Source organism: Phoenix dactylifera, chromosome 14, assembly GCF_009389715.1.
Source record: "Phoenix dactylifera cultivar Barhee BC4 chromosome 14, palm_55x_up_171113_PBpolish2nd_filt_p, whole genome shotgun sequence".
NCBI lineage: Eukaryota > Viridiplantae > Streptophyta > Magnoliopsida > Arecales > Arecaceae > Phoenix > Phoenix dactylifera.
The window spans coordinates 12,889,816-12,915,865 of record NC_052405.1 but is presented as its reverse complement, the minus strand read 5'-3'; the positions used below and the strand labels follow the sequence as shown (position 1 = coordinate 12,915,865).

Genomic DNA, 26,050 nt, shown 5'->3' with positions numbered 1-26,050 from the left:
CTTACTCCTAGCTATGACTTTGTCAAATCTTGTGAGTAGGCACTTCGAGAAGGAGACTATTCGAGAGCTCAAGGATGACATAATGGTTGTGTGCTTTTAAAGTTTTAGCCTTAAGTAAATTAATTTCGAGAACGAAATTATTTTAAGAGGAGAGAATATAATAACCCAGTCCTTGGACTTATGGGTCGGCCCGAAAAGGCTAGGCCCAAGGCCAATCATGCACTGTGGCATGAGCCAAGCGAAGGAGAAGACTCCGATAGGAGTCTTCTTCCTCCCCCGATTTCCTCCTTTGATTTCCACCATTGAAATCGCCAAGAATCGCCACCGATTCCAAGCCTTCTTCTTCGAATCTTCTCTTTGATTTCTCGCCAGAAAGAGTTGCCAAAAGCTTCACCAGATTGTGTAAGAGTCCTTCTTCTTCTTCTTCTCCTTCTTCTCTACCGTCTTAGCCTTCGATTCACTCTGATTTGAGCCAACAATTGTTGAAATTTCATTCGAAATAGGGCACCCTATTCCAGTCTTTCTCTTCTGAGTTTCTCTGCCGCCAACTGCCGGAATTAGCTGGAATTTGTCACCTCCCAAGACCTCTATATTTGGGCGGCAGTCAGTCAAAGATATCGATCATGATTTAGGCCGAGTTCTCCCATGATTTATCTTCTTCCTTCTTCCCTTCTTCGCACCAGCCAACCACCGTCGTCAGTGGTGCCGCGGCCTCCCGTGGCCACCGTCGCTGAGGTTGGGCCGCCTTGGGTGATTGTCACCTCTAATTCGAGAAGAGAGGAAGAGTAAGCTCTCCTCTATTTTGGGGAAGAAGAAGAGAGCCTCTCTCTTCTTTCTCTCTCCTCTCTCTTGATTTCTCTTTCTTTGTTTTTCTCTCTTTGCATGATACTATAGACCCAGAAAGAGGGTCCCTGATGTTTTCATTGTGGATCCAGGTTGACCCCAATAGAAAGTCCTAGACTAGTGTTGCTGCGATCACCTGTCGCGCTAGCCTTATTCCGATCATTATCGAGCACCGTTGGACTCTATCATCATAAATCCCTATTGTGTTACCTGCACCATGGTCTGATTCTTATTTCATGATTTGATTGGTTTGATTGGCCAGAGTGGACCGACCCAGATTGCTGGACGCTACCCTAGTTGACTCTATCCGTCCTGCATCCAACTGTTGTTAGCTACCATTGGACTCATAATTAATAACCGCTGATAAGTCTTTTGATTTGATATCTATTTTTTGATCAGATAAATTGGATTACATTATATTGACCGATTTGAACAATTGCGTGTTGTTATCTAGTTGGCCTCGTACATCTTCCTATATGAATCTATTTTCAAATTTAATCCTGATTTTGTATGGAGCTACAGTCATCTGGACAAAAAGAAACCTAACAATATCTTATACTTTAGTTCTAAATTGAGGTACGACCTTAACCTTTTATTTATATTTAATTTTAATTAAAGAAGAATAAAGAATATAGATAATTCAAATATTAGGACTCTAAAATTAGATAAATACTAAATAATTGATTCATCAATTTGGCGAGTAATTGATAAAAAATAAGTTAGTATTATATTAATATTAAATTGACTAGATATATTAGGTAGGATTGTATCTGCGTCGGATTGCGATAGAGATAAAAATTCCTATATTCAGTCACCAGATATATATATTTATTTATTTGTACCGTTGGAGATATATATATTTGAGAAGAAAAATAACAATATTCAGAACCCCGGTGAAATTTCATTAAAATCACTAGTGAAGGTGGGAACTGAATGGAACCTAGGTACCTTGTATCAGCACCAAGAGACTACACCTATACTTGGTTCGAGTTCATCAATATAGCTAGACAAAAGACCGCAACGAAGGCATACAAAAATGAGAAACTACGGGTACATATAAAATTAGTAGCGTCAGATAATACTCTAAATGAATGATCCAGGTGTTCCAACATACACTTGATCAAGAATTCAAACCAAGCCATGCTTATATTGATATGCTATTTGGAATCCCACGCCCTGTGACTCCTGGGCCTGAGGAGGGAAGAAGAAGTTCATATGGAGGAACACCTGCTCCACTCCTGTTCTTGAGGCGGAAGTTCTTGTTTCTCTTATTAATTATCTGCTCTATTTCTTCCAATCTTGCAGAGAACTTCTCATACGAGTTCAAGATATGCCGATCGCCGATCCAACGAGCATGCAACCCATTCAACTGGCCAAGGTACTCCTCATCAGGAGAGTGAGTTGATAAGGTGTCTTGAACAGCCATTATTTGTGTAGCTTGAAGTTGAGATGGTACAGAAGACAGGAACGTGTGCTGAGGATTTAGTAGGAAGTTCTCGTACTCCGGCTCGTCTTCATGGGGAATGAGTTTCTTCATCAATGTTGGGCGATTAGGCATGTATCCTCCGAACGGATACTGGCCGAAGTTTATGGCAGCATGCTGTCCAGATGCAGTCCATATCATCGTCGTCAGTATATGGATCAAATCCTGCTTGGTGTTTAGGCTAGGCCACCATGGTTCATTTCTCTTGTCCGGGTGTCCTTTGTTCTTTATCTCATCCCACCAAGACTGGAGTTCAACATCAGATGATACGCTACTGGCATCAGCATAGAAATGAGTAACATAATCCCGGACCCAATCTTCTGTGGCTGACCATACAAGGAGACCATCTGCAGCATAAGGGTAGTCTTCCAAAACAAGTTTTACTCCACAAGGCATCGAAGGATCCTCCACTGCCATACCCCTGAAATATATGCAATCCAAAGATCATTAGCTCAGGCTAGATTGTGCAAATCATGCAAGTTTGCATGCAAATGGATATTTGAAGTTTGTATATTCAATTCAATGAATTGTCCATTAATTATGGTGGTCGCATGATTCAGCAGAACAAGGACTAGATGATATTAGAACATAAGCAGCAAAAGATTTACGTATCTAAGGAATTCTGTGGAGATCTGATGAGAAGATAAAAGTACACCCACAGTGATTGCCATCCAGGTGTTATATTCCTAATCCACATTGCAACGTTAATTTATGACAGAAACTCTTTTCCAAGCAGTTTGGAAAATATGTGCAATACATGAGCATTCAAAAGACCTATTTAATCCTTGTTACCTCATGATAACTGAACCAAATCTTAGTAACAGAAGTCAGTTACTGTTACACCCCGAACCCGACACCTAGGTCCGGCCACGTGATACGGCCGCACACTCCCTAAGGCAGAGCCCTAGAGAATATACTAGGCCTGAAAAATTTATTACAACCTCAATATCCGTAAACAAAAATGATCTCATTTCATAACAAGTAACAAACTTGTATAGAATTAAATTCATTCATCCAACCAGTAACAATGATGCTCTATCTATTTTTCCCTTTCAACTGTGATCTTAACCATAGCCAACTATTATGTAACTTGCAACTTCGAAGAAAAAATAGAAAGGAGTTGTGAGCTTTACAACCCAGTAAGAATCTTTGCATATTCACACCCATCAAATAATATAATTTGAAAATAGCAATCGACACCAAAATAAAAATATAAATTATGAAATCGCTTTTCGAACATCTAATATAACTCAATTAAACCAACAAATACCCGCATATACATACATCAAATATCCGGCTTTTCAAAAGAGATATATCACAAATACCAATAAGTAAAACATTTTATTCAACATTGGTTGTATGTGTCTTATCATCCATTTTTCATTATCTCAATTCCAAGTTTCATATTAATTATCTTTCTAACTTTGGACTAACCAAGATTATGTCCTAATCCAAAACTGCTAAACAAAATTCCACGCGTAAGCCCATGGAGGCTATCCTACACGTAAGCCCGTGGAGGCCATCCCATGCATAAACTCGTGGAGGCTATCCAAAACATAATTTTGTGGAGGCTATTCCACGACGAGGATAGTCCATACCATATTTTATCCATCTAATTTGCATATTATTCTTGTCAAATCACTCTCCATTTACACAATGTATTTCTCAGACATTCCAGGTATCATTGTTTATATAATCATATTTCAATATCTGGAACATATAATAATTGGTTTAATGTACAAGTATATTCGTACTGAAAATCATATAAAATATACCATCTCTTAGTAAACCAAATCCATTAATGTAAATCTCACGATGCAAATCTTACGATGCAAGTCTCACGATGCAAATCCAGCGGTACAAATCAATAAACATGTATATATATATATTGATGATCAAGTATAGGGGATTCTTACCTCTATCGCAATCCAATGCAGCTACAATGCTATCAAACCACACCTAACATATCCAGTCAATTTAATATCAATATAAAACCAACTTATCCCTTATCAATCACTCGTCAGATTAATGAATCAATTGTTCAGTAATTATCTAGTTTTAGATTTTTAATATTTGAATTACTCATATTCTCTATCCTCTTTTAATTAAAAATTTAAAAATAAATAAAGGGTCAGAGCCTTACCTCGATTTAGAAACTAGAGTATAAAATTCTGTTGGGCTTCTTCCTATTCGGATGACTGCAACCCCCATAAAAAATTAAGGTCGACTATGAAAATAAATTCGTATAGAATGAAGTATGATGCCAGCTAGATGACAACGCCCAATTGTTCAAATCGATCAGCATAATGTAACTCAATCTATTTGATCAAGAAATATATATCTAATTAGGAAAAGGATAATAGATCAAGGGTTATCAATTATGAGTTCAATGATAGCCGATAAAAGTTGGAGTGAAGGAAGGATAGGGTCGACTCGATAGCGGCGTCCGACGATCAGGGTCGGTCCGCTCTGGTCAATCAAACTAATCAACTTATGAAACAAGAATCAGATCATGGTACAAGTAACACAATATAGATTAGTGACGATAAAATCCAGTAGTGCCTGATCGTCCAAATCAGTCAAAACAATGTTTTCCAAATCATTAGATCAAGAAATAGGTATCAAATACGATAAGGGTAACATGCTAGATTGTTGATGATGAGGGGTCCAAGGAGGGCTGATGAATACCGGAGTGAAGGCTAGCACGGCGGAAGGTCATAGCAACACTAGTCTAGGACCCTCTACTGGGGTCAACCTAGGTCCACAAAGAGAAAGAGAGGAAGAGAAAACAAAGAGAGAGAAGAGAGAGAAGAGAGAGAAGAGAGAGAAGAGAAAGAGGGAAGAGAAGAGAGAAGGATCTTTCCTTTCCCCTTGGGTCAGAACTAGGGGCGGCCAGGGTGGCCCAACCCCGACGATGGACGCCACCGAGGGCCCTCAGTCGCGGCCACCGACGACCCTCAGCCGCGGCATCCGACGGCCCTCAGCTGTAGCATCACCGATGATGGTGGTCGGCCAATGCAAGGAAGAAGGAAGAAACAAAAAAATAGAAAAGGATCCACGCCAAACTCGACCAAGATCACGATCGATTACCCAATCTAACAACTACATGATCTCAGGGGTCCCAAAAGAGTCAGCCCGGCCTTATCCGGCGACCGGTGTTGATGAACACGTGACAAAGAGGCCGAAACAGAGCACCCCTATTTCAAATGAAATCTCAGCGATTTGTCGGCCCAATTCAAGATGGCAACGCTTATAAAACCAACAAACAAGGAGGAAGGAGTATAGATGGGTTACCTCGGTCTGACGAGGTAGTCCGACAGCCCTTCCAATGGAGAATCAAGGGAGAACTCGAAGAAGAGTCGTTGGGATCGGCAATGATTCTTGGAGAAACCGGTGATGGAGTTCCACAGAGGAGGATAATCTTTAACAGATGAGATCCTAGAGCTTATCCAGTGTTTGGATCACCTTAGGACTCTTGGAGTCCGGCAAGATTGGGGGAGGAAGAAGACTTCGGTTGGGAGTCTTCTCTGCCTGCCTCATGCCACAAGGCACAATTGGCCTTGGGCCTAGCCTCTTGGGGCCGGCCCACAAGCCCAAGGAGCAAGGCTACTAAAGTTACCCTTCAGAATTAGGATACTCATGATTTGTCCTATCTCATAGTAAGTCATACCAATCAACTGAAGCAAGTTAGTTACTCAAATGATATTAGGGAAACAAAAGAAAGGAAACGAGAAAAGACAAGAAAGGAAGAGGAGAGTTTTGAACTTGAGAGAAGTGAAAGGAAAAGAACTTGGGATACAAGGGAAGAAAAGAGAAGAGAACATTTTCTTCTCTCTAAATCACTCCACTTTTGAAGAGATTACAAGGGGGTTTGGAGAAAATTGTCTCTCTCAAATTCTCTTCTCTTCTCTCCTCATTTACGATCCAAACTAGGGATTTAAGATTTCTCTTCTCTCCTCCTTTAATGTCTAACCAATAAGAGAATGGATTTCTCCTCTTCTCTCCTAACCAAATGGGGATTTGTATTTTCTCCCCTCTTTTCCTCTCTCTTATATCCAATTCTCTCAATCCAAACTCAGAGCTCTTTCATTATGCTTTTAAGTTTTAACTGTATAGGCAAACTAAGAATGCTTTCTCAGGTTTAATTGAGGGATATTGCTTCAAATGCCAAAAGATGAGATCCATACCTTTTATACTCCCACCGTTCAGCAAGACACTCTACTCAAAATAGATTTGAGCATCTTCCTTTGTATCCTGAGCAGGTTTAAACTATATGCAGGAGTTTAAAACCACCAAAAACTATAAAACCATGAAAATGATAGGGTTTATTTGGCTAAAAGCTTAATTGCATACCTAAAATCGTCTGGACTAAGCCACATGACTATGTTGCTCTAAGGAAACAGCTATCTAGTACATACTGACATGTTCCAGGTTTGGAGGTACCTAAAGTAGAGACATCTGAATATGTTGAAGGCCTTGATTTCAAGAAAAAATGTACTGTTCAAGTAATTGATGAATATTTGCTAACAGTCAAAGGGAACACCATGAAGAATCAAATTATACTCAAGTAGGGTTCTTCAAATACAAGAACTGATAGAAAGATCTCCAATAACATGAAACCTTCAATAGCAATATCACCACAAAAAATATTAGAAGAGAATAAAAAAGGAAACATGGATGGATATGGTAAGAAAAAATTTGTGGAAGCTGAGACAAACACCAGAGATAGCCATTAGTAGGAACAATTAGTGAATCGGGACTCATAAAACCATTCCTTATATTTAGAAAAGGGTTTGATGGCCATGATACAGAAGCATCCTCAGAGAGGGATTTGTTAAATGAGTATTTCAGCAATGCAAACCTTGGAAACTTATATTCTTTAATCTCTTCAACATACTGAAAAATAAAGAGATTCTCTACGGGATGCACTCCAAAGCACCAATCATCAAAGGACACTGATGACATGAAAAGATGATGACACCTACCACTAGCCTAGAAAAGTTCAGTTTGCAAACAATCAAGTGCTCCTTTTGAGTTATTCCTTCCTATGCTGTGAACCGTTAGGATAAGACCTTGTTAGTGCATATAGTCTAGGTTAATATTAATGTTACGATTTGCTTCTACTTTGTTCTTCTATTAACAAACGTCAATCAGTCTTTATCTCAAAAGTTTATATAGATCTCAACTCAGTGACGAATGGGAAACAACTGCAAATCAACTACTTATGGTACATGGGAAAAGGTTATTGCAGGATTCATGTTCACTGAGGGAATGGATTAGGAGGTTGTAATTATGTTTAAAAATTGTTTAGGGTTAGTCAACATTAGTAATTCTTGTGTTTATCTAAAAGCAGAAATGCTTTATAAGTTTCGCATAGAACGAATCTAAAATTTAGCAACATTTGTTTTGTTAAATGATTTACATATATAGGCAGTTTTCCTTATCACTTTATGCTACAAACTACAAGGGAGAATAATCTTCCTACTAGTTAAATTTGTTCAGGCCATTCCACAGAATTATGAATCTAGGTAAAAATTATTAATATGTTATTATTTGATCCATCATCTAGTAAATTTTTCTAAATAAGTGTCAACATTATTTAAGTTAGGGTATTATCTCTTATCCACTTCTTTATTGATACAAATACACGAATCTTGGCTTCTTCATCAATGTATGATTGATAAGCAAAAGAGAGGTTATATGGCAATTAAAATTGCGCAAGGTTGTTCTTTGACTAAGTGGTATGTTTATTAGGTCTTTCAATAAAGAGTCTGCCTAGAGGTAAATAAGTAAGAAAAAAGCAGCATTCATGATGATGGCCGCAAAACATCCACTGGTGTTGAACAACAAACATAATATACTAGTCATTATTATTATTAGTATGTGTATACATATATAGATTCACAATTAGTATGACAAGACCTGGTATCAGTTAGAGATGGAAATTTTTTACACGAATCTATCAACTCGCCCAATTGGTAATTTTTTATGATCAAGACAAGTTTGCGTTAACAAAGACAAGTCTGATTATAAATGGGTCGGATTTGGGTTTGGCCTCCTAACTTGATGGTTCAACATGGGTTGAAAGATCCTTGAAATCTAGTCCTAGATGTTAAGCCTGATATACATTGTTAACATGGTCTCGATATCAAGTTTGCTAGAGATCATGAATTCGAATCTCCTCCAATTAAATTATTTATTTAATTGTTCCCAGTTATATGCTATTGTAATTTTAGTCTGTTTTGACTCAATTATCTCTCCACATGCATAATCTAGGCCACATGTAGGAAGGGGGTATAGGTGTTAAATCTAATATATATTGTTGAGCCTTTCCCTATCTGTTAGCTTGATTTGAATATCCGATCCTAGGTCCCTCCTTCTTGTCCCTAGTTTGTTTTCATCTTCAAGGTATATAACTAATGAGTGGACCTATAAAGGGGTTGATAGGTTTTGGTATGGATCCGTATAAAATAAGCAGGTTCAGTATGGGTTACTTTGCTAAACCTGATTATAAAGGAGTTGACAATGACATGAGAATTGTTTAACCAGACCGCAACCCAACCTGCCTATTGCCATCCCTAGTATCACTTAATTAGGTTGAAGTACTACAAAGAGATACTATTTATCATAAATAAAGTCAAATGAAGCAGGCTGGAAACCTCCTAATTTGCCTAGAGGATGCAGGCCCATTTTATGCCAAGTTCTATGATCAAAGGTCTTTAAGGGCCACCATAATGGAACAAAAACTGCTAAGGATCAAGAAGAAGAAATGGATGCACCAGAAACTATGTTGGAAAAAGATTGAAAGTCAAGGCCTCGAGATTCATGCTACAGGCAGAAGATCAATACAAGAGCACCATGGGTGACCCCTTGGGAGCCTAAAACTAAAGGCTAAGCATAGTAATGCGGTGGTACTTGACTCAAAGGTGTTCGAAAAATTCAAACTTTTGCAGTGTTAGGATGCATCATAGGTATCAGAAAATTTAAAAATTCACTAAAAATGATACAAGCAGAATTTTGGGATTTTCTTTCATTGTGCCCATCATTGAGTAAGCTTTCTAAAGCAACGTAAATCATGTCAATCGAATGTCAGGTAACAAAGCTATAGCCTAGAGCTGATTTATTAAGACCTGCCATTGCTAGCAAAGTTGTGGTTATTACAAAATACCATTCCATGGTAGTTTTAAAAAAAGGTTGATTTTCATTATTCTTATATTTTTAGTCAAATTTTCTTAATTCTCTCTTCTAGAGACACTTGTTAGAGAAGCTAGAAGTCCAATTGGATTTAGAACACTATTTTTATCATTAATTATTTTTTTCTCTAGATTAATCATAGAGTAAAGGGGTTAAGAAATCCTACAGGCGACAGGAAAATTCCACTATAAATACTGCACATAATCTTCTCTTTTGATCATAATGTAAAGAATTGTAGGTTTTTGAACTGTCTTGTGAGCAAGATTCGCTGTACCGGTCGGTACCGAGCGTACCGTACCCGTACCGATGGGTACCGATATCGGTACACCAATGTCGGTACGGTCGGTACCGAGCGTACGGTACCGTACCGACACTCGGTACGCCTATACTAATGCGGCACCGGTACGGGGTTCGGTACCGGTACGGCGAGCCTTGCTTGTGAGTGTTCTCACTGATGTCTCTTCCACACTTCAGTGTGCTCCATGAAGGCCATTCTTCTGGTGTGACTCTCTAAGTCCTATGTAAAGCTAGTGCGATGTTGGTGGAGATGTGGGAAGCCTGAGTGAAGACTGTATGACTCAAGCAGATAGAGAGATTCAGTTGACAAGAATCTAACTAGTTATTGTAGCTTAGTTTACCTTCTAGTTCTTTGTTTTGTTGCTTTTGAATTCAAGTTTAGATTCAGAGCCTTCTAGTTATCTAGTTTATTTTTCTTGCATCAAAAATTATTAAAAAAAGTAAATTTTATTTTTATTCTGTACATTGTCAAAAAACTCCCCAATCCTTTCCAGGGTAAGAGAGTCCTTGTTCAAGTTCTGCTGGATTTATTCTGGCCATATACACCATAGGTTGTCTTTTATTTTTAAGCATCCTTGTGTTGGAAGTTAATGCACTTAGAGCTTGTTTTAATTACTGTTATCTTTTCTATGCAGTCCAAGTTGTATGGTCAATGTGTCTCTTCATTTCTCTATGATCATGTCTGCTCTTTTTAATGTTCCAGAACTGTCCAATGTGTTTAAGAAAATTTGTAAGCCCTGCTGTCTTGTAAGGAAGTCTAAAAGACATAAGAAAAATCCCTTCAGAATATTGCCCCTGTTACTCTCTGCACATCTGATATATGAGCTCTGCTGTAGCAACTCAAGTTTGATTAAATCAGACACTTTATTCAGGTTCTTTTGACAACCAACAACTGGTATCAGAGCTGTGTTTCGATAGATAGATCAGGGTGTATTTCTCCCACAAAAGAAGACAGCAACTACAGGACCAGATGGCTTCCTCTGCTGCAGAAAATTCTGCTCCTTTCTCTATTATTCCAGTTTTTGGAGGTGAAAATTATGAATTTTGGAAGGTGAAAATGAGGACTTTGCTCCTGGCTGAAGGTCTTTGGAACATTGTTGAAAAAGGTTTCGAAGATCCTGATGATGAGAGTGGACTTTCTGATGCCCAAAGGAAGAGACTTGATGCAAACAGAATGACAGATGCTAGAGCCCTCTCCAAGATTCAAAATGGAGTTTCTCCAACCATTTTTCCAAGAATCATCAGAGCCAATACAGCCAAACAAGCCTGGGAGACCTTGCAACGGGAGTTTCAAGGTGACAGTAAGGCCATAACAGTAAAACTCCAATTCTTACGAAGGGAGTTTGAAAATTTAAAAATGAAGCAATCTGAATCTGTAAAAGATTATTTATCCAGAGTCATTAATATGGTCAATCAGATGAAGATGTATGGTGAAGATATTTCTGATCAGAAGATAGTTGCGAAAATCTTAATCAGCTTGCCCGAAAAATATGATTATATTGTTGCAGCAATTGAAGAGTCAAAGGATCTCAGCACCTTATCCATTGAGCAATTGATGGGTTCCTTGGAGTCTCATGAGCAGAGGAGACAATGGCGTTCAGACCAATCGATTGAAAGTGCTTTCCAATCAAAGCTCAACTTGAAGCCTCAAAGATCCTTCAAGAAAGGTGATTCAAGCAATCAACAAAGAAGATGGAAGAAGGATGACTCAAAGAAGGAAGAAAGAAAATATGAGAAAGGTATGTTCTCCAATGACTCCAAAATGTCATGTAAGATTTGCAAAAAGACAAACCATGATACCTCAAGTTGCTGGCATCGTGGAAAGCCTCAATGCAATCACTGTAAGAAGTTTGGGCATATTTAAAAAAATTGCAGATTTAAGACAAACAATCAAGCTAACTTCACTGAGCAAAAGGTTGATGATGAAGGAAATTTATTTTATGCTTGTCAAGTAGCTTGTGAAGAAAAGAATAGTGTATGGTACCTAGATAGTGGGTGCAGTAATCATATGTCACCAAATGAAAAAATATTTGTTGGTATTGATACTACAGTCACACCTAAGGTACGGTTGGGAAATGGAGCTATTGTTCAAGCCAAAGGAAAAGGAAGCATTGCTGTTGAAACTAGAAAAGGAACGAAGCATGTTCACGATGTTTTGCTCGTTCGTAACCTTGAACAGAACTTGCTAAGTGTTGGGCAACTAGTGGAGAATGGCTATCGTCTCTGCTTTGAAGATGATGGCTGCATAATTTATGATCGAAAAAATAAGACTATGGCAATTGCATCTGTCAAGATGACCAAGAACAGAAAATTTTTTATTGAATTCAAGTATGAATCAGTTTCAGCTTTTAAAGGAGAAGTTGTTGAAGATTCTTGGCTATGGCATAAAAGATTTTGTCATCTAAACTTCCATGGGCTAAAGCTATTAAAGCAGAAAAATATGATGAATGGGCTGCCTGACATTGAAATCAGTTTGGATCCATGTGAAGGATGTATAATGGGCAAGCAACACCGTGGATCATTTCCAAAACAAAGCTCATGGAGAGCAAAGGCACCATTGGAGCTTATACACACGGATATATGTGGACAAATGAGAACTCCCTCTTTGAATCATAACAGGTACTTTCTTATTTTTGTTGATGATTTCTCTCGGATGACCTGGGTTTATTTTTTGAAAGAAAAATCAGAGGCCTTTCTTGTATTCAAGAAATTCAAGGCATTCGTTGAGAAACAAAGTGGCAAGACTATTAAGACTATTCGAAGTGACAGGGGAGGCGAGTACACTTCAGAAAATTTTGAAGAATATTGCAAAGATGAAGGTATTTGGAAGCAATTGACAGCAGGATACAGCCCACAGCAAAATGGAGTGGCTGAGCGCAAAAACCGGACTCTTGTGGAAATGGCTACCTCAATGTTAAATGAGAAAGGCTTACCAAAAACTTTTTGGGCTGAAGCTGTTTATACAGCAGCTTATATTCTCAACAGAAGTCCAACAAAGGCGGTGAAGAACAAGACTCCAATTGAAGCTTGGTGCGGAATCAAGCCATCGGTAAGGCATTTTAAAGTTTTCGGTTGCATCTGCTACTCACACATTCCTAGTGTGAAGACAGCAAAGTTTGATATGAAAAGTGAAAAATGTATCTTTGTTGGATATAGCTCGGAGACAAAAGGGTATCGGCTTTATAATATTGAAACTAAAAAATTAATCATCAGTAGAGATGTTATTTTTGATGAAAAAGCTTCATGGGAGTGGACTAACAATAGAGTGCAGGAGATTCCATCTGAAACATGTGAAGTGGAGCATAATACTCCAGAAATTTCAGATGATGGAGCTTCCTCTCAGTCATTTACAGCCCCATCAAATCCAAGCTCAAGCTCGGGATTGTCTTCTCCCATCAACTCTTCACCTGAAAGTCCTCCAAGAAGGATGCGAAGTCTGAGTGAAGTGTATGAGGCATGCAATTTTTCTGTCCTAGAACCTGGAAGCTTTGAAGAAGCAAAACAGCAAGAAGTTTGGGTCAAGGCAATGGAAGCAGAGATGGGTATGATAGAAAAAAACCATACATGGGAGCTTGTTGATCGGCCTAAAGGAAGAGATGTAATTGAAGTGAAGTGGATATACAAGACTAAGTTTAATCAAGATGACAGCATTCAAAAGCACAAAGCAAGGCTTGTCGCCAAAGGATTCGCGCAAAAGCCAGGTATTGACTTCTATGAAAACTTTTGCACCAGTTGCAAGACTTGAAACTATAAGAACTATCATTGCTCTTGCTGCTCAAAGATGCTGGAAAATATACCAGCTTGATGTTAAATCTGCTTTTTTAAATGGGACACTTGAAGAAGAGATATATGTTGAGCAACCACCCGGATTCTTGGTGAATGGGGGAGAACATAAAGTGTACAAACTGAAAAAGGCCCTTTATGGGTTGAAGCAAGCTCCACGAGCTTGGTATAGTGAGATTGACAAGTACTTCACCAAGAAGGGCTTTGAGAAAAGCCAAAGTGAACCCACTCTCTATGTCATGAAGAAAAAAGCTTCTATGTTGATAGTCTCAATTTATGTTGATGACTTAATCTTTACTGGTGATGATGAAAGCTTGATTCAAGAGTTCAAAAGAGATATGATGCAGGCTTATGCAATGAGTGACATGGGGCTAATGCATTATCTTTTGGGAATTGAAGTATCCCAAACACAAAATGGGATTTTCATTTCTCAAAAGAAGTATGCAGAAGGTATTATTAAAAATTTCAATATGGACAGATGCAAGTCAGTTTCTACTCCCTTGGTTGCAAATGAAAAGTTGAAGAAGGATGATGGTGCTAAGAAGGTAGATGCTAAAATGTACAGAAGTTTAGTTGGTAGCCTCTTGTATCTTACAGCCACTAGACCAGACATAATGTTTGCTGCAAATTTACTTTCCCGCTACATGCAAGAACCCAGTCAGAACCATTATGGAGCTAGGAAAAGAGTTCTTAGATACTTGAGAGGCACTCTTGATTATGGGATTCTTTACAAGGCTAGAGAATGTTCAAGTCTAATTGGTTACGGTGACAGTGATTGGGCTGGTTGTTTGGATGATATGAAGAGCACAAGTGGCTATGTTTTTTCTCTTGGTTCAGGCATATGTTCATGGGCATCTAAGAAGTAGAACATTGTGGCACAATCTTCAGCAGAAGCAGAATATGTGGCTGCAGCAAAAGCAACTTCACAAGCTGTGTGGCTGCGAAGAATTCTTGAAGACATTGGAGAAAGACAGGAAGAAGAAACCATATTGTTTTGTGACAACAAATCAGCCATTGCCATTGGGAAAAATCCAATCAGTCATGATCGTACCAAGCATATTGCAATCAAATACCATTTCATAAGGGAAGCTATAGAGAATGGTGAAATTCAGCTCAAGTATTGCAAGAGTGAAGAGCAGTTAGCAGATATACTGACAAAGGCACTCCCAAAGAACAAGTTTTGTTATCTCAGAAATCTCATTGGAGTTGTGAAGAAAGTGCATTAAGGGGGAGTGTTGGAAGTTAATGCACTTAGAGCTTGTTTTAATTACTGTTATCTTTCCTATGCAGTCCAAGTTGTATGGTCAATGTGTCTCTTCATTTCTCTATGATCATGTCTGCTCTTTTTAATGTTCCAGAACTGTCCAATGTGTTTAAGAAAATTTGTAAGCCCTGCTGTCTTGTAAGGAAGTCTAAAAGACATAAGAAAAATCCCTTCAGAATATTGCCACTGTTACTCTCTGCACATCTGATTTATGAGCTCTGCTGTAGCAACTCAAGTTTGATTAAATCAGACACTTTATTCAGGTTCTTTTGACAACCAACACCTTGATCCAACGTTTCCACAACACAGATGAGGACACCCTTTTGCTTCTGCATGCTTACCTTAATGATAAGTGCTAAATAATGTACAAATTTATCTATTTTACATAGCACTTATTATTATTGTTATGCACATATTTTAAATATTAACAGAAGAAAATGTGTTTCCCCTCTCATTTCATTTTAATAAATTATTAGAGGTAATTCAAGTTTGGTTTAATTTTCTATATTGATTTAGTCTAATGTGTGTGCAGGTCGAGTCACCCCATTCACGAATTAGTCCCAATCAGTTCCATGTGTGGATTGCTTTCTTCCCCATTTGCATGAAGTTACCCATCCCTTTGTCCACGTCATCTTTTTCGTGTGCACCAAGCTTCCCAACTTAACAAAACAGAGGCCTCTCCCATTTTCTCCACGTATCCAAACTTTCTTTATTCAGAACAGAGCCCTCCCAACCTACACGAGTGGACCCCAACTACCTTTCTAAAAAAAGAGATAAAATAATTCTCATATCACCCCTCACGCGCTTATCTCCCGCATCATTATTTATTCTCTTCTCCTTCCCTGTTTCAGAACAAGCCGCATGATCACTCCCATTCCCATTCAACCCCGTCCTCCCAGATTCTTTGCTCCAAACGTGATCTCCTCCCGCAATGCAATCCTCCCAGCATCCGCAAGCCAAACATCGTCTTTCCAAAGATTTATTTCCATCTGATTCTGAATCTAAACATTTTCATCTCCCATGGATAAGAATCCCCTGTACCACGTCCTCCCCTCCCCCGCTTCCACGATTCAAATCGGCAGATCATCCCTTTCCTTCCCAGCAAACCGAAGCAAGCTTATCCTCTCAAATCTCCTTCCACAAATAACCCGCATCTCGATCGTATCCCAGCATCCCAGCTCACGGCTCAAATCCGCACGTTTTCCCCCTGATTCAAAACAGAGCATACCTTCCAGCTCAACCGCATCCAATTTTTGATCGCCTCCGGACCCCTCCCGTTCGCGTTCAATTGTGTCCGAGCATCCCGTGAGCACCATCACCCTCATTTCTTGTTCCAGATTTGATCTTCTCCCAGATTTTCTTCCGGATCCCTCCCGTTCGCACTCAAATCTTGCAAGCATCCGCAACCTTCCTCCCATTCGGATTAACTCCATCATCCACGGAATCCGCCCAACATTTAACCATGCTCGTGATTTTCTCTTCCAGATTTCCTTGCTTCGGAACCAAATCCCAGCGGTCTTCCGTGATCCATCCAAATCCCGAGCCAAATGGAAGCTCCCTTGCCTCGCGTGTCCAGATGAGAGCCAGCGCAGAATCCTCTCCACGCCCACGTCGTCCTTCGCGTTGGAGCAGCATCGGCATCCTCCAATCCAGCTACTCATCCGCGGATCCATCGCCTGCATATCCTCCTTCAAGAATCCGATCTCCACGGTCAGGAAGGATATAAAAAGGGAGAAGAGTTCTTCAGACGGGGGGGGGGAGCTTGGGGGAGAAAAGAAACAGAGAATACTCTGTTTCGGTGAAGAAGAAAAGAAGCCACCAGCCGAGAGAAAGAAATAAAAAAAGAAGAGAGAGAGAGGGAAAGAGAATATTTGTGATATTTTGGGAAGAATGAGAGGTGCTCAATTTCATTTGAAGATGGGAGGTCGTCCGGAAGCCATGCTCGGCTAAACATCTAGTCTAGGGCTGGATGAAGCCCTAGCAATGTATCAGGGCAATTGTAGTTCTTATTTTTTTTATTATTTTGGAGTTTGTTTAAATTCTTATTTCCAATGAAATATTTCTTCATGATATTTAAACTTTGAGCATGCTAGTTACTAATCATGTTTGCTAAAGTAGTCTAAAATGATCCATGCCTAGGAAGATGAAGTGTGCTGCATCCTAGATTAGCATACTTAGGTAGACACTTCATGCTACACCGAAGATAGATCTTCCTAACACTCTTTATACTTTTATTTTAAAAGGCTTGTAGCCAAAATTGCATGCCTCTCCAAAAGATAAAAACTAAGAACACAATCCTTGATGCAATGCTATGTGGTGGATTCCAAACCCTAGATCTATTTACTTTGATAAAATTTCAATTCGTACTCATAGATTAATTTAGTTAAATCAAGTTAGCAAATCCTTCTTTTTAATTTATTTTTAAAAGAAAAATAACTTGTCTCCAATCCCTGTGGACCGACACCCGTAATCACTATCCTACAAGATACGTGCTATTGCGTGGTTTATTTTCAAAATTGAAAGAACCGATCACTTAACCTCACACAACAAGATCCCCAGTCCTTCATGGTCCTCAGTCTCCCAGGGTGGCAATGAAACAAATTACTAACCATTTAACTAGAAGAACTATACCTAAATGTGGAAAATTTGAGGGTAGATATTGATTCCTATCCAAGGTCATAGAGGCATGAGCATAGGAGAACCAACAAGACCATTACAAAAAAACAAAAAAGACAAATTAATGGGCACTTCTGGTGGAGAAAGGAACAAAACATGTGAATGAAAATACAGTCTTATTAAGTAGAAAAAAGATGCTCCTTATTATACATAAAAAAATTAGAGATTAATTCAGAACATAAAAAAAAACTAAAATTGTCTCGATTAAATAAATTTTTAATATAATATATATGAAATATTTAGCCAACTGTAGGGACAAAGCTGGCACCCTCGCCTCACTTGCATTGGTCCCCTATTACGTTTCAATCTACCGGCTATCTTTGCTATTAATTCTTATTTTTTGATATAATATCTGTACTGTTAATTAAGGCCAATGTATCAACTAGAGATAAAACTCTTCTAAAGTTCTAATCCCAATTTCCCAGCCAACCCCGATCCCATCATTAGTTAAGCCGAAAAGGCCAAAATCTTAATTAGAAATGGACTCTTCTATAGCCTGCCTTCTATCCTAATCCCAAGAACCTATATTCTCTATCTTTTCTATGTTACGGCAACCTCACTAATCAATGACAAATTCAATCTTCATGTTTCTAATAGCATGGAATCTTCTTTCCCAACTTCGCTGGTCTCGTAGAAAACTGAAACAACAAGAAACCACTTAAAATTTAAAGATGAGCATCTTCCTTACTCCAAAATCGAATCTTTTTTTTTAATTATGTACTGGGTAAGAGAAAATTATCGCTACTGCTATCATACTTGCCTGGATATATTATCACTATTCAGAAAGTACAGAACAAATTTTGACATCTCAGAAACTGAGCAGTGTCATGTGATAACATTAACTCAACAATAGATGAAAGCACAACCACAACTTCATATAAAAACTCAGTGAAGAAAATGATAAGAATCATCACCATCAAGACCGTAGGAGATACATAGAACTCTTACCTCCGGATCAGGTCAGCTGGGAGAGCTTCCAAATCAAATCGCCACAGATTTTTGTAAGCAACTGAACTCAGCTCCATTGAGTACTTCCCAGGGCTAAAACAATGCTCAATAATGCCGCCTCCATTAATCAAGCTTTGTCGTGCCAGTGCATTTATTTCCATTGTGTATCGCATATGTGGATGCAGCAGCTTGAAAATTGGGTGCATTGGACTAAGCTGTCTATGAGTAGCAATGATGTATGGTTCCATGCAAGCATGAGTTCTTAACCTAGAAAATTTAAAACATATTCCATCTTATTGGAGATAGAAGAATCAAAGAAAATTCCAGGAAGAAAATAATGACATAAATAAGTAATATGAGAATAAGAAGGAACAGTATGCATTAGAGATTGTGCAATTTGGTCATCATATAATAATGATGTGGCGGTGGCAACTAAAGAATAGTCTTTTGTTCTATGAAGTAGCAGCTACAATAGAAAATTAGAATATTGGCTGACTAAATTCAAAAACAACTAAGGTACATAAACAGGAAGGGAAATAGACGTGCAAAAATATAACGGTATTGTAGTATTTACATATCTATGCTATCTTTATCTCAATTCAGCAATGTTCATAACTATCGGTGGAGATATATACTGTAATGAACGAAAACCTCATCCAAAAAGGCTAGCCAGAAGGTGTTATTTGGTTTATTTGATGCAGTACAAATATCTAAGATCTTTCCAATGCACAATCGATATGGGACTAAACAAATGCGAGCACAAGCCCTTACATACTCCCTCATTTTAAGCCTTGGTGTCTCTCCAGTCTAAAGGTCCAAATACAATCACAAACACCACAATCAACATGTGGTCTCCCTCGAAAGAGCCCATGCTGAGTTTCTCCTAGTCTAGGCCAGTTCTGCTCTAATACCATTTGTTAAGACATAGGACCTCACATAAAAAGGCTATCTAGACTGTGTTATTAGATTCTTCGGCCCTGTATAAATATCCAAGATTTTTCCGGTGCACAATTGATGTGGGACTAAACCTGCTAGCATGGGCTCTCACATGCAAAAATATAAATGACATAAATACATGATGTTATGTAAACATAAGTTAAATATTCACACCATATTAAATCTGATAATATTTGCATGATATTAAATCTGAAAATGTGAATCAAATAAGAAAATCCAAATGTCACAAGTAAACTCACCAATGATTAACTAATTGATGGACACCAGCATCATTTGCACAAACATGAGCTTTGGCCAGTTTCCAAATCCAGTTTGTTGTTGCATCATGTCCATGAGTGTAGACCGTTTTCCGTGAATGACTAGAGGGGGTAGGTGGCAAACTAAGTTCAATGGCAATTGGTCTAAGCATGCCGTTACGGGTGTGAAAGAAAATTGTCCTTGAAGCATAAGTTTTCCTTCCTTTCAAGGAGTTGATCTTTTTTACATAAGGTAAAAGGAGGTCATGATAGTCAAGTATAAACAGTCTATGATTCTCAATTGCCTGCACAACATCATAGAATTATTATACCAAGATAAAAGCAAATAAAAACAAAGGATTACATTTCCCAGCAGGAACAACTTATACCTCTTCAAGGCTCATTCCATTTAATTCATGCTCTAAGCATTCCTTAGTTATTGCAGATTCTGGAGAGCCATAAATTGCAGGGTCCAACTTGCTGAGAAGTGGAAACTCCTGCAAAAACTCATCTCATATGAATGTTTTTGGAAGAATGATAATTAGATATCTGCTGTAAATTAAAAGACCAAGTGGTTGTATGTACTCTCAATCTTTGAATATCTACAGGATTGACACCAGCAAGCGTCTGGCGGGCAAACTCATTGTCACGCAGCCAAGAAAACCTGTCTCCTGAAGATAATAAATCACCAATGTTAGATATTACAGAGACAGCTGATATCTGATAATAATGTGTACAAAATTTCATATCCATCTTTTTAAAATAAAATATAAGCTAATGGAATGAGCTTTGATTTTTACTTGATATAATTGATGGGAGGTCGTATTTCATCAGCCTCTGACCCATGTTCACTAAACCTTTGAGCATCGATGGAAGCATCAGCCTCTCAGTAACTTTATGTTCCTCGCCCTGCAATAGCACCCCATCTTTGTATAGACTGTCAATGTCAGAAAAGCACCCAAAGTGGGTGTCTGAACCTGAGAGTGCAGCCCTCAAAGCTGGTATGAGATTGTGAAACAATGCTTTAAGAGCTCCAGAAGAAAACGTGTTCTGCTTGTCTTCCTCGAAAGTTTCATCCCTGGGAACATATACAGGATGGGGCTTCCCTACCCTACTCTCTGCACTAGGATCTGTTAACAAAATAATAAATAAGAAATACATCATTGCTTGGAATTTAAGAATAACAAATTAGCAATGAACATGATGGTTCTCTTTCAAAAGAATGCAAATTATTTGCACTCTGAAATCAAAAGGAGCAGAGTCGTGCAATATGGAGGTCATAAAGTCATAGAGACTTTAAGAACTTCATTCAGATTATATGGAGTCAAATGATGCTTGGATGCAGGAGCAAGAATCAGATACAGAGACGTCAGCAAGAGGGGGAAAAAATGATATTCAGGGATATTCAGAAAAAAATATATTTTGTACAAAGGAAAAATTTTAAAAATTTATTTCTCAAGATCTTCCAATAGGGCTTGTCAATAATCTTTTGTGGGATCTGGGGAAGCACTTTTCTTATTGAAAAAATGGGCCAAACTTGTTCTCCCGCTACCATTATCTAGAAGTTGTTTTGTTTGTGTTTATGATGTGTATCCAATTTGGATATGTATCCAGATAGATGCAAATTAAGGATTTATAGAAAGAAGGTAAAGATTTCTGATTCACTGAAATGCTTGTAAATCATACCAATATACTAAATGTGAGAATTATTTGGAAAAATCTAATGATTAGTATCTTGCCCAAGTGCTAAAAGTTGCGAGCGAGCTATACATAGGCTGTTGAAATTAGCTTTTTTTCATTTATATTTTTTATAAGGATCATTACGGAGCAAAGCAGCAATTGACTGTTAATAGATGCAGCATGTATTGATATGCATGAAAGAAATGACTGTTAAACATGATTCAATTTTTTTTAAAAAAGTGGGATCGATTGGTTATTGTGTGACATTATTAGTCATGATATATGATTCATTACAGCAAACTTATTATGCTGGTTTCCCCTCGAGACAGTATCTCATGTTTTAATCTATGTGGAATATACCTGACTTCATTGGTGGTCTGCCAGTACGACATCGTCTTGGATATGGCCTCTCCTCACCACCCAGCACTGGTCTAGCAAGATCCACATCCTTATCGGGATTACCCAGGTCATTATAAGGGGCATAATCATATATCATATCAAATTTCTTCCGCTCGCCTTTCCCATTACCACGACAGCTTACCAAGACATCCTGGCGAAGGTCCTTGAGACCAGCTGGGGTTTGCAAGGGTAAGTATGCCTGTTCATTGCCATAAAAAGGCATCAAATCAACCAGTAGTGATAAAATGCAATGATGACTTTCTTCATCATGGGTATCACAAACTTGTAGGAATTCAACTCTGGAAGATACTCTCTTCAACGGTTAAAGTAGTATAGATAACACTAGAGGCCAATTCAAGATGGAAAATGGGGAAAAAAATAGCTCATTAGGTTGAGTTACTTACCAGGGATGTGGTTTTAGTTATGAGTATCTTGTGCACAATGCAGCCAGCTTTTTTGGCTGGTAGCTCTTTTTTTTTTTGTGTGTGTGTGTGTGTGTGTGTGTGTGTGTGTGTGTATGTCTATCTTCATACAGTATTGGGAGGATATTTGTGATAAGCTAGTCACTTGTGGTTGGACTTGCCATTATCCCACTACATTTCTGTTTCAATAACTCAAAGTTTAGAAGAGTTAATAGAAAGAGTCTTCCTCACCTGATTGCTGAATATAACTCTGCTTTGTGGGTTATCCTTGCAAGAATGGATCCATGAATTTGCAGGGAAGAAAATAGTACCATCAGCAAAACCATGAACCACAATCTCCATAAGGTAGAACTCCTTGTTATGTCGATTTGTGATGATAATGGCCCCAGGACGGCCAAAACCAGGCTGAACAGTGAGGTCGGCAGCATACTCAACAATAGACGGATGATTTGATGGCTTTGGCAGCCAACCCCTAACAGCAGCCTCTGCACTTCTCTTCCCTGATTTAGTTGCTGTAGACATGACAAATGTGAAAAAATTATAATTCAAAAGTTTATTGTGTAGAATGTATCCTAATCTGATTGAATTGTGCCAGCGAAATTCATATATCTAAAATGCAAGCCAAATCAAGTCACAGGAATAGACATTTTATAACTGAAGACAAAAAACTTGGTTTGCATAACAATTACAATTAAAATACTATTATACGATATTTCAGTTTTGTTATATGATCATAACAAACAAGCACTGACATAAATCAAGACTGAGCACTAAAAACATTGCTTTCCCATTCATCCCAGTGAGAAGAGCTTTCTCGTGACCTTCATCATGGCACACATGCAGGTTTTATAAGGTCTGTGATCCTGAAATTTAGACCCTTCGATGCCTGATGCCTTACCTCAGATGAATGTCTGTGTTTTGTCACATTTCTATAATGAAGACAAAAACAAAACCAGAAGATATATTAGGACATGCTAGGAAAGCAACAAAACCTAAAATGACATTTCACAACTAATAATAGTTGCCATTTCCATCTGAAGCTTATGGTCATATTTTACATTTCAAGAACTTGTAGTAGAGTTAATTCACTTCAGCGATTTCTTCATAAGCATGTCACAGCTTTAACATGCAAGCTAAATTAATATCAGCACTGCCTAAAAACTCATTTGCCAATCTATCTATCTGCAAATTAAATATATTTTCAATCCTCTGATCCAAAAACAAACACAATGAAGATAAAAGCAAAGCACACAAAAAACTTTCATAGTCATCAAGCATCAAGTATTAACTTAGCACAACAAGATGCAATTTTTGCAAACAAAAGATAAAAAAACAGAGACCAATTAATATGTACAATTTTTTTTATTACTAAAAAAGAAAAATAGAAAAAGAAATAATCTAACAATTCAAACATGAAACTCAGAAAAATTTCTAATATAAATCTCATCTCCTCGCACAAATTTATGAGGTAAAAACACTTTCCTTTGCATCCAAACCCATAGCTAATAATAACAGTATAAATAACCAAAAATTCACAAACAAAGCTGTGTAAGTTGGCATCAAAATATAGAAACTAATAAAGACAATACCTTGAACTACAGTTAGACAAAAAGGAAGGGAAACTAACGAAAGATAAAAACTTTAACCATGGAAATTAGAAACCTAAGACAGAGCAGCCTCCATCATTCCAAAGACCCACGGAATTTAAACTAAATAAACAGCTTACCGGGATCGATCTCCTCGCTAACGAGCTGGACCACGATCCCCCGCCCAATCCCATTGATGAAGTACTCCCATTGATCCTCGATCTTGTCCACCAGCTTCTCTTTCAGCTTGTTCCTCACGGTGAGCACCACCCTCACATCAATCGCCTCGGCCGGCGACGAAGGCCTCTGGGGCCCGCCGGGGGCCGCCGACTGTGAGGGTAGCGGGCTGACACTCTTGCCGTCCCGGCTGAGCACGGCCCGGACCGTGGGCCGCCGGCGGCCGAGCTCCACCTGGTGGGCCCGCCGGGTCCGACCATTGCGGAGCTGGGGGTGGATGGAGGTGGCCAAAGATGCAGTCTTTGAAGGGTTTACAGGGGTCGACTTCGCCAACAACATCTCAGTAGCCCAAAGTCACTGGAAACTGGAGAAAGGAGCGAGCTTTGAGGAGATCCAGTGGAGTTCCAAAAGCGAAGATGAGAAGAAGAGGAGGAGGAGGAGGAGGAAGAGGAAGAAAGAGAGTAGATACCAAGAAAGATGGTGATCACTCTAAGTTCCTGCTTATTTTTTTTCTCACTGCAGAGTATAGAATATTAGAGTGGCGTTCTCTTGGATTTATCTTTGAAAGAGAAGAGATTTAAGAGTATTTTCCAATGGACAATTAGAGAAAGAGGTCTAGTTTATTTTCCAATGATTTTTCAGTACATGCACAAAGTTGAGGATTGGCAACTGGAGAAAGGAGAGAACTTTGGGGAGATTTAGATCACAGAAGAAGAGAGGAAGGACAAGGAAGGTAGAGTGAGGAACTGGTAATCACTCTAATTTCCTACTTGCATGCATTTGCTCTCATAGGAGTATAGACTACAGTGTGAGATTCTCTTGGCATTATATATTTAAAAAAGAGATTTTTTTTTTTCTTTTTCTGTTTTAAGGATTTTTCAGCAGCTATAAAAAATTAAGAACAGTGGGGTGGTTGTTGGCAAGCGATCATTTTATTGGCTAAAGTTCCTCTTTGAGTTATTGGACTTATTAGCATTATTAGTGGTGGATTTATGGAGAGGTGGGAAGGATTTGGAAAGGAGAAGAGATGATTTTTAGAAGTAAATGATATTTTAATGGTAGTAGTTGGGAGGTCACTGCACTACAGTGGCTAGATCTGACAGGGAGATTTTGGATAAGTTTAGGACTCTCAGAAAGTTTTGGGATGTAGCCCCTCAGATAAACTAGAGATTTTGGATGTCACATATGTCTGTAAAATGTCAATTTACTTGAAGAGGAGACCTTATTTTCGATATAATACTCTTAATACAGGTTGATCATTGAGCTCTGATCATGATTCATTCTCAATTGAGAGTGGTTCAGGTTTGCTATTGGAGTGGAAATTGGGCTCTTTGTAGTGTATGATTGAATTTGCGATTCACAATCACCATTATTAAAATCCATCATGCATTGCAAACACGCTGAATATAAACTGTCATCTTCAATTAAGGTTTTTTTATGGCTATAAGTGAAAGATGTGCATTACCCTAGAATGGTCATGAAGAAATTTGAGAATATGCTAAACCAAAAGGAAAAGAAGTATAAAATTGTAACAATGATTAATTATCTGAAAGTTCAATCGACTTTAGATGGCCAATTGTATGAATAAATTTTTTGTGATAATTTTATATTATATTATATTAGCAGACTATGATACTAAAGTTTTTGAGGGTTCTCAAGAAAATATGCTAGCTTATCATAAATGGATGATAATAGGAGAAGAGAAATTATCAGTTACACTATATAGATCCTAGAGTCACATATACCTAGGATGTAGCTCAATACCAAATAGGACCCTAGCAATATGAGTGCTCGATTAATACAAATGTACTGACCGCATTCCATAATGTTAGAATAAGTTCGGCAAACTTTTCTCTAGAGAGCAATGATACGCTGGTATCATGATAATTATTATTAAAAATATTTAATCTTTTTTAAAAAATTTGTATCTTAATAACATTAGGCCAATATCATAGGTTAAAGCAATATAATAAGACCCTTACAATCAACTAAAGAAAACATAGCTGGTCTCTTTTTTTTTAATTAAAATGGGTATTTCATACATTTCGAGTACAGATACATCGAATAAAATCAGAAAACAATAATTCATGGAGTGTCCTAAACAA

The 26,050-nt window shown here is 38.2% G+C and overlaps 1 protein-coding gene across 2 annotated transcripts; it reads right to left on the bottom strand.

Moving 5' to 3' along the window:
• Positions 1-1,724: 1,724 nt before the first annotated feature.
• On the bottom strand, positions 1,725-24,748 carry LOC103719871 (lipoxygenase 6, chloroplastic). 2 transcript variants are annotated; one of them, XM_008809329.4, is made up of 10 exons: positions 24,415-24,748; positions 23,909-24,309; positions 22,414-22,694; positions 21,722-21,959; positions 20,482-20,811; positions 20,267-20,352; positions 20,071-20,178; positions 19,685-19,986; positions 18,489-18,755; positions 1,988-2,747 (listed from the first exon to the last, which is right to left on the bottom strand). In XM_008809329.4, exons 2-10 carry the CDS (start codon positions 24,282-24,284, stop codon positions 1,988-1,990), a joined length of 2,748 nt encoding a protein of 915 aa, XP_008807551.2. In that variant the 5' UTR covers positions 24,285-24,309; positions 24,415-24,748. The 2 variants fall into 2 exon arrangements, with proteins under 2 accessions (XP_008807550.2, XP_008807551.2); XM_008809328.4 differs by having other exon boundaries at positions 1,725-2,747; positions 23,909-24,748.
• Positions 24,749-26,050: the final 1,302 nt, after the last annotated feature.

Bases quoted from the DNA above. Each gene is read 5' to 3' on its own strand.
- LOC103719871 (XM_008809328.4), bottom strand. From the start codon at position 24,284: ATGTTGTTGGCGAAGTCGACCCCTGTAAACCCTTCAAAGACTGCATCT. The intron at 21,960-22,413 runs GTGAGGAAGACT...GGCAATGAACAG, and splicing joins GAGTTATATTCAGCAATCAG to GCATACTTACCCTTGCAAAC. The intron at 20,353-20,481 runs GTAAAAATCAAA...TATTATCTTCAG, and splicing joins CCTCCCATCAATTATATCAA to GAGACAGGTTTTCTTGGCTG.